At 45.6% G+C, this 14,149-nt stretch overlaps 1 protein-coding gene across 13 annotated transcripts in view; it reads left to right on the top strand.

Moving 5' to 3' along the window:
• Positions 1 to 14,149, top strand: part of KCNQ2 (potassium voltage-gated channel subfamily Q member 2) — a 125,409-nt gene that overhangs the window by 52,886 nt on the left and 58,374 nt on the right. For all 13 annotated transcript variants that reach the window (XR_006176448.2, XR_006176450.2, XR_006176449.2 and 10 more), the window contains exons 4-7: positions 877 to 1,052; positions 3,355 to 3,480; positions 10,629 to 10,739; positions 12,886 to 12,981. Coding sequence is in view for 10 of the 13 variants with exons in the window: in XM_065566178.1 (XP_065422250.1) it covers positions 877 to 1,052; positions 3,355 to 3,480; positions 10,629 to 10,739; positions 12,886 to 12,981 (509 nt within the window). In the remaining 3 variants the exon portion in view is untranslated. The remainder of the gene's footprint in view (positions 1 to 876; positions 1,053 to 3,354; positions 3,481 to 10,628; positions 10,740 to 12,885; positions 12,982 to 14,149) is intronic.

Genomic DNA, 14,149 nt, shown 5'->3' with positions numbered 1-14,149 from the left:
AACGGCAGTACACTGCTCTGTCTGGCTAAAGAAGATCGTGCACCTCTGCTGATGCACGTTGGAGAGGCTTAAGCCAGAATTCAGTCTTTGGAGTCTTGGCAACCTCTCTCCCGGTGGAGGAGGTGTGAGGAGAAGAGGAATGTGAATTTCATTAAACCGTGCAGTGAATCACACAGTGTGGGTTAATATTAGTTGTACGTGGCCATGTACTTCCTCCATAAGATGTGACAGACACATTGCTCATTTTTATAACAGACACACACGCGCACCTACCCCTATTCCCAATGGGCTTCCTAGCGGTTGATACCTGTCGGAATCTTTGAGGTGGTATGTTCTCTTTTCTCCAGCTCTGCAGAGTTAGGAGCTCAGATCCCATGGAGATGGGTGCAGTGTAATGCCCTGAATACCGGGATAGGAAAGCCATGGAAGAGAGAGAGGTGTTCAGGAGGCCAGTTGGGGGATGTGGCTGCCTAGCACTGAGCAGTGAAGTGGGGTGTCTGAGACTCGGGGGCCTGGGTGGATAAAAGATGCTGTTGTAGGGTTTAGCCTGAGGAAGACGCATCCATCACTAAACTGGCATGGTCAGGCAGTAGCAGAGTCACCACTGACCCTGGCTGATGGCACCAAAATTGTTTTATTTCTTTCCACCAAACTGACTCCAGCTGATAAGGGAAGTTGAGAACAGAGGTGATGTGTGAGGGGTCATTTCCGGACCAAAGGCGAGGGCTCACCCTAGAGTAGTGCCAGCCTGACGTCTCATCCCCCACCGAGGTAGGAAAGATGGAGGAGTCAGTTTGTAAAAGCCCATCCGGGGGAGGTGAGGGTTGGTGTGTGAAGGCCATGAAATCCTTCCTCTTATGCCCTGCTTCCTTGCAGACATCATGGTGCTGATTGCCTCCATCGCCGTTCTGGCAGCGGGATCCCAAGGGAATGTCTTTGCCACCTCGGCTCTCAGGAGTTTGCGGTTCCTGCAGATATTGCGCATGATACGAATGGACCGTAGAGGCGGCACCTGGAAGCTGCTGGGGTCTGTGGTCTATGCCCACAGCAAGGTGAGTGAGACCTGGACAACTGGACCGATCAGCTCATTACACGTTTTCCCCCACAATGAACACTACTTTGGTCCCCCCCCCACAACTCCTAATATTTTGATGCCTGTGTGATTATCATTTGTGGGAAGTACCTTGAAGGTGGCTGCAATGGCTATTTTCAGAAGCAATGTGGGTTAGTAATTAGCCTGCACAAACCCACAGCCATGAAGGAGCTGGGAGGCTGGTTAAACTGCATCTGGCAGCAGCCAATATATATGTGATTAAATGCTGAGGATGTTGCAAATGCTTTATATAAAGCATGTATTTCAGAGAGGCTGCATGTCTGAAAATTACCCCTTGGGGTCATCCATTTGCAGATACCACCATCTTGACCATGTCCTCCTCCTAGAATATAATATCAGGGTTGGAAGGGACCTCAAGAGGTCATCTAGTCCAACCCCCTGCTCAAAGCAGGACCAGTCCCCAAATGGCCCCCTCATAGATTGAGCTCATAACCCTGGGTTTAACATGCCAATGCGCAAACCACTGAGCTATCCCTCCCCCCAATCTAATCTCCTAATCGTTAATGAATGTTTTAACGAGTCCCAGGCCCAGAATTGATCCCAAGTATATTCAATTATTCACCTTTCAGCAGTTTGAAGAGCATTCATTCACAACCACATTTTGTTTCCTATCACTTAATCTATGTCAATATTTTGTCCCTTATCTTGAGGTTTGTTTGTTGTTTTTCTTTAAAAGCCTTAGCAAATTTATCAAAAGCTTAGTAAAAAATCCCAGAAAACTACAGTCTACCAGGTTTCCTTCAGCTGCTCTTGTATTAGCTTTGTCCAAGAATGTGACAGTTTAAAGATGCATCATTTACCGCTGCCATACTTTCCTATGTAGTTAATGCGACCTTTCTTCTGCAGTTTGCTGAAATGTGGATATAGTGGGTCTCAGCAAACGAATGAATCATGTTGTGGTTCTGAGGCTGGGGAAATGGGAAAGCGTGAATCATCCTATTGCATCTGCAGTTTAATGTGATGAAGAGATACCTCAATATTTGATTTAGCAGCTTTGGTTATTGAAACCTTTTCCTTAGGTGTGGATCAAGTATGTTATCGTTCTGACATTGTATGACTTTAGTGGAAAAATAAGAGAGGGAAATGAGGTGGTATTCTCTGATTCTGCACCATTAGATGCTTTGCCGTCAGGTGAAATATTAAACCTAGAGCTGTGCAAACTGTTTCCAAGGAAACCAGATACAATATAATACCTAGCAGTTTCCCGATGTGTTACAAACTTCCTCCAGGTTCCATTAGAAGATTTAAAGCCAATCTGGGCTCCTTTTTGGTGAATGAAGCTTGATGTTTCCCAGTGCATTTGCTTCACTTGGGTGTGAACCTTTACACAAAACTCCAGGGTTACCAACCCCACCCAAATCCAAACCAAAGAAACCGTGCACACGAAGCTATGTGAACTAAAGCCAAGGCCATACAAATCAAAATTGCCATTGTTTACACAGCTTTCGTTAGACCAAGCTCTCTTGTGTCAAACACTGATGGTTATCCAAGTAGTGGTGTTTTTCCTAAACAAGTAGGAAATAATGGAAGTTCCAATAAGGTTATGCGGCTACTGCTGCTCAACTTAAAATGTCTGCTCCAGCTGCCTAGCAGGCATGATCTTACCAGTTCAGTATATAATTCACTATTATAAAGTTTCTAGCAAAGGTAAGCCCAGGCTAAAATCCTGGGGTCCAAACACCCCTGAAATTTGGGGATAAGATCCAGATTCAGAGTCAAGCTTTATAGGTGGTCTCCATCATGAGACCGACGTGCTTAGACCACTGGACTGGGACCCAGGAGATCTAGGTTCAGTTCTCAACTCTAACACAGACTCTCCATGTGACCTCGGCCTGGATCCTCAAAGGTACTTAGAAATCAATTGGAGTTAGGTACCTAAAGACCTTTGGGATCTGTCTCTCTGTCTCAGTTCCTCACCTTTAAAATGGGGATAATAATACTTCCTGTCTCCCACCTTGTCTTATCTATTCAGATGGTCAGTGCTTCAGGGCAGGGACTATCTCTACTTTCTGTGTATATACTACTCCTAGCACAATGGGGCCCTGCCCATTTGGCGTGTCTGAACACTACTGTAATACTACTACTAATAATAATCTTGAAACCAAACCCCAGAGCTGAACACCCACAAACTTTGGGAAAGTTGAGATTTGAATCCCAGCTCTGCATTCGGGGATACCGCGAGTTTGAAATGCATCGTATGAAAACACATTATTCTATTCTGTTCCTTAACTATCTTGCAGGAGCTGATTACTGCCTGGTATATTGGCTTCCTGTGCCTCATTCTGGCCTCTTTCCTGGTGTACTTGGCCGAGAAAGGAGAAAATGAGCACTTTGATACATACGCAGATGCACTCTGGTGGGGCCTGGTGAGTAATTTTCACAAAACAGCAGCTGCCGGCTATTACAATGAAATGGCCATTAACCCTCCCATCCTCTATCACTTATGTGAGGAGTTGACTGATGTGTGTTTAGCTAGCGTTATTATTAAACGGTTTCCGGCTACTCAGTTAAGTACTTTTCACAAATATTCCCCTCAGAGAATGCTACACTATTTCATTCCTTGAGTTCGCCAGATCATGGACAGCTACAGGAGAGGCACCCTCTGCTCCCAGGACTAGGGAAGGACAGTCTGGCCGTTGCAACTTTGGCACCAGCTGGCCAAAAAGTGACTGTTTTCATGAGGTTCTCAAGGGAGCTGTGTTCAGCCCTGCAGGCGGGAGGTGAACCATGGTAGATTGAAGCTTGGGCTATAGGAAGTGCCACTCAGCAGCTCCCCCCACGTGAGCACCTCAGAGATGTCACCATGTAGGTGTGTGTCTGGAAAGAGCTGGGTTGATCTCGGACATCAGTCATGTAGGGTTCAAGGAAGCTTAGCACCATGAGCAAGGGAGTGGAAAGAAAGGGAGGAAATGTGAGCAAAATCAGGAAAGGAGAAGAAGATTCAAACACTAAACAATGTTCGATTATGCTTGAAAATCAGGGAGTGGAATGGAAATCAATTCAGACTTGCCCTATGCTAGTCTTGCGCCATTGGGATATGAAATTGCCAGCATTGTCTAGTGGCTTGAACTGAGCAAAGAGCCAGGAACTCCTGCCGTCCAATCTAAGCTCTGCCACAGCATACCATTTGGCCTTGGGCAAGTTTCTTAACTTCTCTGTACCTCAGCTTTCCCACCTGTAAAATAGGAATAACGATGCTCTCCTACTTCAGAGGGATGACCAGGATTAGTTAACTAATTCTCCTCTTACCTGAGGGCAACAGAGAGGAGAATTTGACTCATTTTTGGTAAAGTGCTTTGAACACTTCAGGCTGCCTAGAGGTGCTAAGTATTACTACCCATGTTTCTTCTGTGTTTGTGGCCACAAGGAGGTTTGTCATCCTTTCTCTGTGTCCTCTCTCAATTAATTTTCCTCACTTATAAGGGTCCCTTATGCCTCAGGCATAAGTCCCATGCCACTGGGGTTATTATTCTTTAGCAAGCCTTGTTGGGATGTGATCTGCCTTCCAGCTTTGGTCTTCTGCAGTGAGAGCAGTTCAGCAGAACCTAATTAATTCATGCTAATGACTGGGGGACTCCGCTTGGGGATGGAATTTGGCCAATGGAAAGATTCCCATTGGCTTCACTGGGCTTTGGAGTAGACTCCTAGTGAATAAGCAACAAACCATGTGGACCAGAGTGAGCTCTGCGCTTATGCAGGCACATAAGGTGGAGGAGGAGTTCACTGGCCTTCCAATTTAAGCCTCATACAAGTTGGACCCAACCGTAGTCTTTAAACGCTGGGAGTTCAAGAGCTGTCTGAGGCAAGTTCTGCTGTTGTTAGTCCGCTGGCGTCCAAACAGTGCTAGATATTGACCATAGACAAAGAATGGGATTTTCAAAGGTGCCTAAGGGCAGGTCTACACTTACGGTGGTGTGTAGCGTACAGATGCTGCATGCCCAACTAACATGGGTATAAATGGCCGGGTAGATGGTGAGGCACTTCTTAGGCGAGTCGAGTGCCCTATGTGCCTGAACCCTCGGGTATATATACCCTACATGGCTCTCTGCAGGCCTAGGCAGTGCCCGCCCCATCTAAACTGCTATTTTTAGCCTTGTAGCATCCCGCTGCCTCCTGGCTCCTTTCCCCATCTCAGTGAAAGACTCTGGAAGCAGAGACAGGCTCCCCTCCGCCGGAGCCTTTCACTGCTGCGTGTTGCAACACACCGCAGACAGTGGGGACGCATCTTGCTTTTCACTGCAGCACATAGGCGCTGGAACTAGGGGTGCTGAAGGTGCTGCCTCACCCCCTCGTTTGAAGGGGTTTCCATCATATGCAGGGTTTACAGTTTGGTTCAATGGCTCTCGGCACCCCCACGATACACATTGTTCCAGCCCCCATGCTGCAGCATGTAGCCACATGTACCCTACAAGTGCAGACAAGGTCTAAGTAATTAGCCACACAAGTCGCATTGGGCTTCAGCATTTTGGAGAATCCCACCCAAGCTCCAGCGCTGAACAGTTGCCTGCTTAAGACAATAGGCTTCTTCCAAAGGGCTGGCGGGAAGGGATAAAGCACACAATCAACCCAAATATTTACTTAGCAAGTGCTAAATAGCCTCAATCCTTAAATGTGCTTCAGCCCAAGTCGGTGTTAGTTGGCGAACATCTCCCAGGCTTCCTGGAGGAAATGCTCCTCATACCAGTCTTCTCAAAGGAGTCCGGACCATGGCTTTCAAGGTTGGAACAGCACTTGTGCTCTGTGGGGTCACTAGGAATATCAGAAGTACTTGTGGCACCTTAGAGACTAACAAATTTATTAGAGCATAAGCTTTCGTGGACTACAGCCCACTTCTTCGGATGCATATAGAATGGAACATATATTGAGGAGATATATATACACACATACAGAGAGCATAAACAGGTGGGAGTTGTCTTACCAACTCTGAGAGGCCAATTAATTAAGAGAAAAAAAACTTTTGAAGTGATAATCAAGATAGCCCAGTACAGACAGTTTGATAAGAAGTGTGAGCATACTTACAAGGGGAGATAGATTCAATGTTTGTAATGGCTCAGCCATTCCCAGTCCTTATTCAAGACTTATTCAGACTGCTGAGCTGGAATTGATATGCAAACTAGACACAATCAACTCCGGTTTGAATAAGGACTGGGAATGGCTGAGCCATTACAAACATTGAATCTATCTCCCCTTGTAAGTATGCTCACACTTCTTATCAAACTGTCTGTACTGGGCTATCTTGATTATCACTTCAAAAGTTTTTTTCCTCTTAATTAATTGGCCTCTCAGAGTTGGTAAGACAACTCCCACCTGTTTATGCTCTCTGTATGTGTATATATATATCTCCTCAATATATGTTCCATTCTATATGCATCCGAAGAAGTGGGCTGTAGTCCACGAAAGCTTATGCTCTAATAAATTTGTTAGTCTCTAAGGTGCCACAAGTACTCCTGTTCTTCTTTTTGCGGATACAGACTAACACGGCTGCTACTCTGAAACTAGGAATATCAGAGACACAATGCTTCCAGGACCTCCCACTGGGATATTACAACTCAATATCACCTCCTACCATGGACTTAGTTGCACCAGAACAGTTGAGCCATATCTACCAGAGATACTGAATTACTAAATGCATTTTGAGCCTGTATTGTGACAAGTGCTATTTGCTTTTAATTATTCATAATAATACATCATAATGTGCTGTTAAATGCACTGGAGCATATTTTGTAAAAAATAATGAGCTCTTAGTAATCGAATGCGTTCAGTCGTGAAGTCATTGTGCTATTAAATCTTTGCTGACAAGTGCAGAGAGGACACTGCTGTTGTTTAGTTTTTCTTTGTGTGTGTGAGTGTGTGAATTATTGGATTAGCAGATTAACAAAGGGAGAATTAACAAGGTTCTAATCTACTTTGTCTATTGTTCTCCTGCTCCCACACTTCTGGAAGCCAGTCTCGGCTTCAAGACAAAGCTTGTTAAAACCTACAGATGGGCCCCCAACCAAAATCCGAGATCTTAACAGCTCCAAGCTTTGGGAGGAATCAGCTGATTCAACAATGGGAAGACTGTTGTTAGTAAATTGCTCATCAAGGTTTTCAAGCACATTGGTTACAGTTGGGAAAACAAAGCGTGGTTTGAAGTAACTTGAAAACAAACAATGAGAAAAATTCAAAGCCAAGTTTACTACCCTTCCCTCCCCTCCAAGACAACTTACTTGGAGCTATTCTTTTTATCTGTCAAACGGAGCTGCTTAAAAATGGGGAAAATATTGCAAACACTTCACTGAATATTTTTCCCATAGGTTTTTTTTCATTGATATTCAAAATTGCAATGAAAATTTCCATTGAAAATTTGGAACAGTTGTACTATCAAATAACCGCTCATACAGCTTCTGGTATTCCTCTGAGAGCCTTATCGAGCCATCACTCCCAACCCTGCTTCAATATTTCACTTTGTGTGAGGTCTAAATAAAGATTTAACTCCCTGATTGCTGGAAGTCAGGGAGCAGACGGCCATAGGGGGTTTGAAATTCAGGGGTGATCTGCTAGCCTCATAGAAATCAATAGGAGTTTTGTCATTGACGTCGGTGGGGTCAGGATTTCACCGAAGTTCCAAATTTTGCAAATTAGACCTGTCTCTGGGGAAGATCAAATCTGACCTTCCACTGTTCTGGTCACTGACCGTGGTCCTGAAATACTGATCAGTGGCCCTGGAACTGACAGTGAATGGTACAGGGCAGAACTACCTAAAATGAGTTTGTATCTAAGTTCAATCCTTCCTTACAGGATTGTATTTGTTTTTATGTCTGTAGCAACACTTTCTTTAATGGAGGAGTGATTGATCACATATTCCTTAGATTGTGAGTTCTTTCTTCAGGGCAGGGGGCTGCTTCTTTGCTGTATATTTATACAGTGCCTAGCACAATGGGATCTGACCTGTAGGCACTACTTCAGTACAAATAAATAACAACAAAGAGGTAGGTCTGAATTCAAACTCCAAATGCAAGCACCCCCCATATTTTGGGAATGTTTGGCTCCTTTTCTGGACCTGCACGTAGTGGCTCCGGCCTAGATAACTCCCTCCTGCAATCTGTGTAGTAACATCTCAGTGAATATAGAATAAAACTGGTTTCCAAGATGTGTTTCAATATAGAACAATCATTAAGATGCTTTTTGCTAAATATTTTGTCTAAATGGCATCTAATGGAAAGCGTTTATAGTGCTTATGGTCTATAAAATGCTTCAGGGAAAGCCACTGATTATATTTTTCTTCGTATAAAAATGAGTTTGTTTTAAGTTAATGTGCAGTAGGTTTAATTAACCCCATAGGTGCAGGGCTGGGGTGCAGTTTGAACCTTCAGAGGCAGCTGTACCCGAAGCAGTTGAAGAGGAGGGGCAGTTTCAATTCTGGAGAGGAATACATAGTGCTGCTTACAGAGGCTGCCTGGAAGATGTTCTGATTCACCGCATCCCTGCCTGCTTCACCCCATCCTGGCTTGCTCCACCCACTTTGTGGGCTGTGCCGGACCACCTGGGGAAGCAGGGTTGTAGCCCGCTGTGACCCTGCTCTGGGTGGACTTTCCATTGCTGGAGGCTACAAGCCTAAGTTTCTCCATCCTTTGCCAGCAGAATCTTGGCAGTAAAGCTATACCGGTCTCTTCTCCTGCATTCTGGAGTTCAAGGGTATCTTTGCAAATCTCCCACAACACACAGACATGCCCACATCCCAACCCCTGCTTGGAATAGTATAGCAATATAATCAGTAATATATTCACAGTCGTGAATCAGGCTGTATTAAGCAGCAGTAATTCCTACCTTCAGGGTACTGTGCTGTTTTGAAATTGGAAGGGAAACCAGTTAATAGGCACTTTTGGAAAGATTAGGAATAAACAGCTTCAGACCTTTATGCATGGAAATAACTGTGCCTCATTTGAAAGGTCCTCAGCTGAAATGCTTGATGTGAGTTTGGGGAATACTGGGTTGTTGTTCTCAGCCCTGAAGGAGCCATTCCGTCTCCTACATGGATGCTTTGGACTCAAGCGCAGACGCCTTCTCCCCAGAAGGCAGTGATGTGTATACGCCTGTTTAATGAGAAAAGCTGCCCATTCTGAGGGACGGAAGTAAAAGCTCGTATCCCTCCGCACAGCATGCAGGAAGGATGGCCTGGTGCTTTTCGCACTGGACTGGCAATCAGAGGCTCTGGGTTCAGTGCCTAGCTCTGCCACGGATTCCCTGGGTGAACGTAGGCAAGATAAGCTGGTAGAAAGGGGCCCTAGAACTGGTGTAAACTCTGCAGCACCTCTGTGGAACCCCTCCCTCCTACCACAGAGGTGGTCTGGGACGAGCTGGGGTGGTCCAGAGAATGAAGGGAGAGAGCGGGATGGGAGGAGGCATGGCTGGGGTGATCCTGTGCCTGGGAGATGTGTGCCCGGACAATGGCAGTAGGGCAGCCCCATAGTAGAAGAGATACAAGCTGCCTCCTGGTAATGGCACCAAGGAAGGGTTAAATCTCAGCTTCCCCCACTGTGAAATGGGGATAGCAATACATGGGGTGCCTGAGGATACATCCACAGATCTTTGGCGGGGCTGAGATACTCGGGTGATGGGGATGCTGAGGCAGATGGCTAGAACACCTCTGAAGTTGCCTTGGCAAGATGCCGTTTCCCCCCTGTAGGCGGTGTGTCTGTGGCAGTACGTTGTTGATTGTAGCTGGCTGCTGCTGGGAGCAGCCATTGTGCTAAGGGCAGATACGTAGGCACAAGAAAGAAAGAATTTGTGACACTGCTGTGAGTGAATCGTAGAAATGCCGGGCTGGAAGGGAACCTCGAGGGGCCATGGGGTCCAGCACACACACTGAGACAGGATTACATATACCTAGATCATCCCTGACAGATATTTGTCTAACCTGTTCTTAACCACTCCAGGGGTGGGGATTCTGCCACCAGCTAGGTAACCTAACCCAGAGCTTATAGTTAGAAAGTTTTTCCTAATATCTAACCTAAGTCTCCCTGGCTGTAAAGTTGATTACTTCTTGTCCTACCCTGGACGGACCTGGAGAACAATTGATCACTGTCCTTTTTTACATATTTGAAGACTTATGTCCCCACTGAGCCTTCTGTTCTCTAGACTAAACAGACCCAATTCTTTCAACCAGTTTTTCAATTCTGTAAACCAGTTTCCATTGTGCACAGATATAGCAAGCAGAGGAACTTTGCACTGCCTCTGTAAGTACTCAGCAATGTGGCTCCATCGTGCTAGCGAACATAAAAGATCCTGTAAACTTCTCTATGGGGCTCCCATACCCCTCTGTACATATGTATTTCTATAGAAATGGCCACAGTGATGAATAGGCCAGTGAAGTACCCTACAGGATAGAATCCTGGGAGCTGGCATAAGAATAACCAGGGAAGGGGGAGATTATGCAGAAGAGAGAATAGCATTCAGCTGTTGTTTCAGTTTTCAATATGGGGCCAGCCAAAAGGCACTGGAGTGAACAGGCTTTGACTCTCTCTTTCCTCAGATTACACTCACCACCATCGGTTATGGGGACAAGTATCCACAGACCTGGAATGGGCGTCTCCTGGCTGCAACTTTCACCCTCATCGGGGTCTCCTTTTTTGCCCTCCCTGCTGTAAGTAAGCACCCAAACGTTACCGTGAAAGCAGAACACAATCTTTTCTCTAGACAGTCCCACTTACAGTCACTGAGGCTGCCATCTCGCTTGTACGGCTCTCTCCAATTTTTTTGATGATGTTGTTAACTTGGCAGTCATTTAATTACTTATTGCAGCAAAAGGATTTCAGCTCAATGGCCAAAACCTAGTACTGCCAGCACCCAGTGTTCAAAATTCATGAGTCATGCCCCAGAAGGTCCTGAGGCTGCCTTATGGAGTCATGAGATTGGTGGGGGGGTGGGGAAGGACACATTTTGGGATTTATTTGGATTTGCTTTCTGTTTTTTTAACTTTTAGGGTTTACATTTTTGAGCTTTTCTCTGCAATCATGAGGGTGACACACTTATTTTTGTTTTAAATAAAATCACATAATCACATGAATCCAGGAGCTGGGGTTTTAAGGAAAAACATCAACTATCGTGAGACTTGTGATAAAATCATGAGAGTTGGCAACACTGACTAAGAGGGGCAGGACCCTGAGATGCCCAGGGACTGCAGTGAGCATTGTGTCTGCCTGGTGCCTCTCAGGATTTAGTCTTTTTAACTAAAAGATTAGAACATCTCCATCTTTTGCATAGATAAGATACATAGGGCCAGATTCTGAGCTGGTGTAAATCAGTGTAGCCACATTGGTTTACAGCAGCAAAGGATCTGTTCCAAGGCTTATGCATGAAAGGAGTTTTTTTAATTAATCCTTATTTATGAGAGAGAAACACAAAGGGTTTGACTGAGCAACCCTTTCCCATTGGTGAGCACTTTCCCATTAGTTACACTGAAGCCCTTCAGATTAGCTTTCAAGTGCCCAGCACCCATAACTGGAGCCAGACTTTCCAAAAACTCTCAGCTCCCACAAACTGAACGTTTTTTTAAAAAATGTGCCAAACTCTCCTGAAAACCTGGTCCCAGTTGTGGGGGCTGCACATTTTTGAAAGTTTGGTCCTGTGTTTTGGTTTTTTATTTCCTGCCACGAACATGGTATTTCAAGGAACATGAAAACAACCACATAATACTGAAGACTATTTGGGCTTACATCTCTGTGGACTGGAACTGATCAGAAAAAAACAGCCAAGTAACAATAGTGTAATATGTTCCATGCAACTCTGCATTCTGGCTACACATACTCCTTTGAATCAACATAGAAGACAACACGAGAGAGCTACAGTTGTATATTCATACTGCATGCACTCACTGGCTTCCTTAGATATGAATAAATAAGGGGCATGATGGGAATTATAGGACAGGATAAAAATTCTGGCTTGTGTGCTGCAAAATAAACACCATTAAATTAGGCTTGAATAAAGACTGGGAGTGGATGGGTCATTACACAAAGTAAAAACTATTTCCCCATGCTAATTTTCCCCTACTATTACTCACATCTTCTTGTCAGCTGTTGGAAATAGGTCATCCTGATTATCACTACAAAAGTTTTTTTTCTCCTACTGATAATAGCCCACCTTAATTGATTAATCTCGTTATAGTTGGTATGGCAACACCCATTTTTTCGCTGTTCTCTGTGTATATATATCTTCCTACTGTATTTTCCACTGCATGCATCCGATGAAGTGGGTTTTAGCCCACGAAAGCTTATGCCCAAATAAATTTGTTAGTCTCTAAGGTGCCACACATACTCCTCGTTCTTTTTACAAATATTTGGGCAACTGAAACCATTGGCCTTGTTTTTGTCCCCAAATAGTCACAATCCAGTGATAGTGCCATTTCTCGCTCCTGGGCCACTGGGGAGATTTTATTAAGCTATCACAATCATTTTTGCAAAAGTTTGGGAGTTCATTGCAGAACATTGCTTTTTTTCTTGCTGGAACTGCAGCACTGGGTGAACAGCTTACACTTTATTGCAACACCTGAGAGAAGTAAAACATTTACCCCCAGACTCCATAGCGCTCAGTCATAGCATTTGACAGTGGGTGGAAATGATTAGCTTAGGGAGAGGGGAAGTACAGGATGATTGCAATGGGACAGAAAATGAGAAGAGAACAAATCAGAGGAGAGAGCGAGCTGTCAGGGTAGGGCTATCACAAACACAACCCTTTAGAGCAAGGCTAACGCATAGATTACTCCAAATGGTCTCGTTCATTCTTTCTTCCAGGGCATTTTAGGTTCTGGCTTTGCCCTGAAGGTTCAAGAACAGCATCGGCAAAAGCACTTTGAGAAGCGGCGAAACCCTGCAGCGGGCCTGATTCAGGTTAGCAAGCAGTGCCCCGATCCTGACGACAGAGATGCGCTGCGTGAACTCCCCTGATGCCAGCAGCTGCTCTGTCTCAGCAGAGATGACTGTCCAGGGTGGATGGGTTTTTTGTCTGTTACAATACCTGGCTAGGAATGAACTGACAAAGGAGCCTGTCTATCTGGACTGTTTTAGCAGAATTGCTTCTGATTAATTGTCTTTACTTAAGGGAGATCTTTTCACACTCGTAGAATTGAGCGGATTCCTGGGCTGCCGGACAAGGCATAGTGGAGGCAGGTGCTGTGCATGTTCTCTCCACCTAGCTCTGTCACTGCATCTCCACCTGCCCTCCTGGAGCCTGGAAATCACACCCTGGGGGAAGTGAATATGTGTCTGCTATGGGCTAAACTGAGACTGGCACGTTCATTCCACTCCTGGCCTCACCCACAGTTGACTCGACCGGCCAGGTCCTCGGTCCCTGCTCTGGCTGCTTTCCACAGCCTCAGACAGAAACCTCCCCTAGTGGGACAGCCGAAGATTCCTGCTGGCAAAGAGGCTCCACATCACCTACACGTAGGGGGTGGGGAGGGGCCGTGCCATGGCTGGGGTGAAGTGACCAGAGCTCTGCCTGGTCTTCAGCTGGTGCAGTGGTCCCTATGGGGCCATTTTGGCCCCCCAGCCAGTCCAGAATTGAGAATAGCAGTGTAGACGTTGTGGCTTGGGCTGGAGCCTGGGCTCTGAAATCCAGCAACCCTGAGCTCAAACATCTACACTGCTATTGTTAGCCCTGTTGTGCAAACCTTGTGAGCTCAAATCAGTTGACCTGGGCTCTGTGCCTCGCTGGTGCCGGGGGAGGGGGAGATTTGCAGTATAGACGTACCCTTTATTCTTGCGCTGAAGAATACCGCTAAGGCATGAAACAGTGCAAGTGACACGTTTTAAGAACATTCCAGGTGGGAAATGAACCCAAGGGACCAACATCTGGGACTCAAGCAAGGAACCTTTATATTAAACTGTCTCAGACGAATCATTTCCGATTCATTATTCTTTGAGACTCTCTGGAGGAGGAGGGAAGGTGGCATTTTGAGGCAGCTCAAAAGGTGCTAGACAGCAGCCCTGAAAATAAATGCAAGGAAATCATCCACAGGATGACAGCAGATGCTGTCAGCCAGTCTGGGGGGAGAAA

The sequence above is a fragment of the Chrysemys picta genome, chromosome 13 (assembly GCF_011386835.1).
Source record: "Chrysemys picta bellii isolate R12L10 chromosome 13, ASM1138683v2, whole genome shotgun sequence".
Classification (NCBI taxonomy): Eukaryota; Metazoa; Chordata; order Testudines; family Emydidae; genus Chrysemys; species Chrysemys picta.
This window is presented reverse-complemented; position numbering and strand designations above follow the sequence as displayed.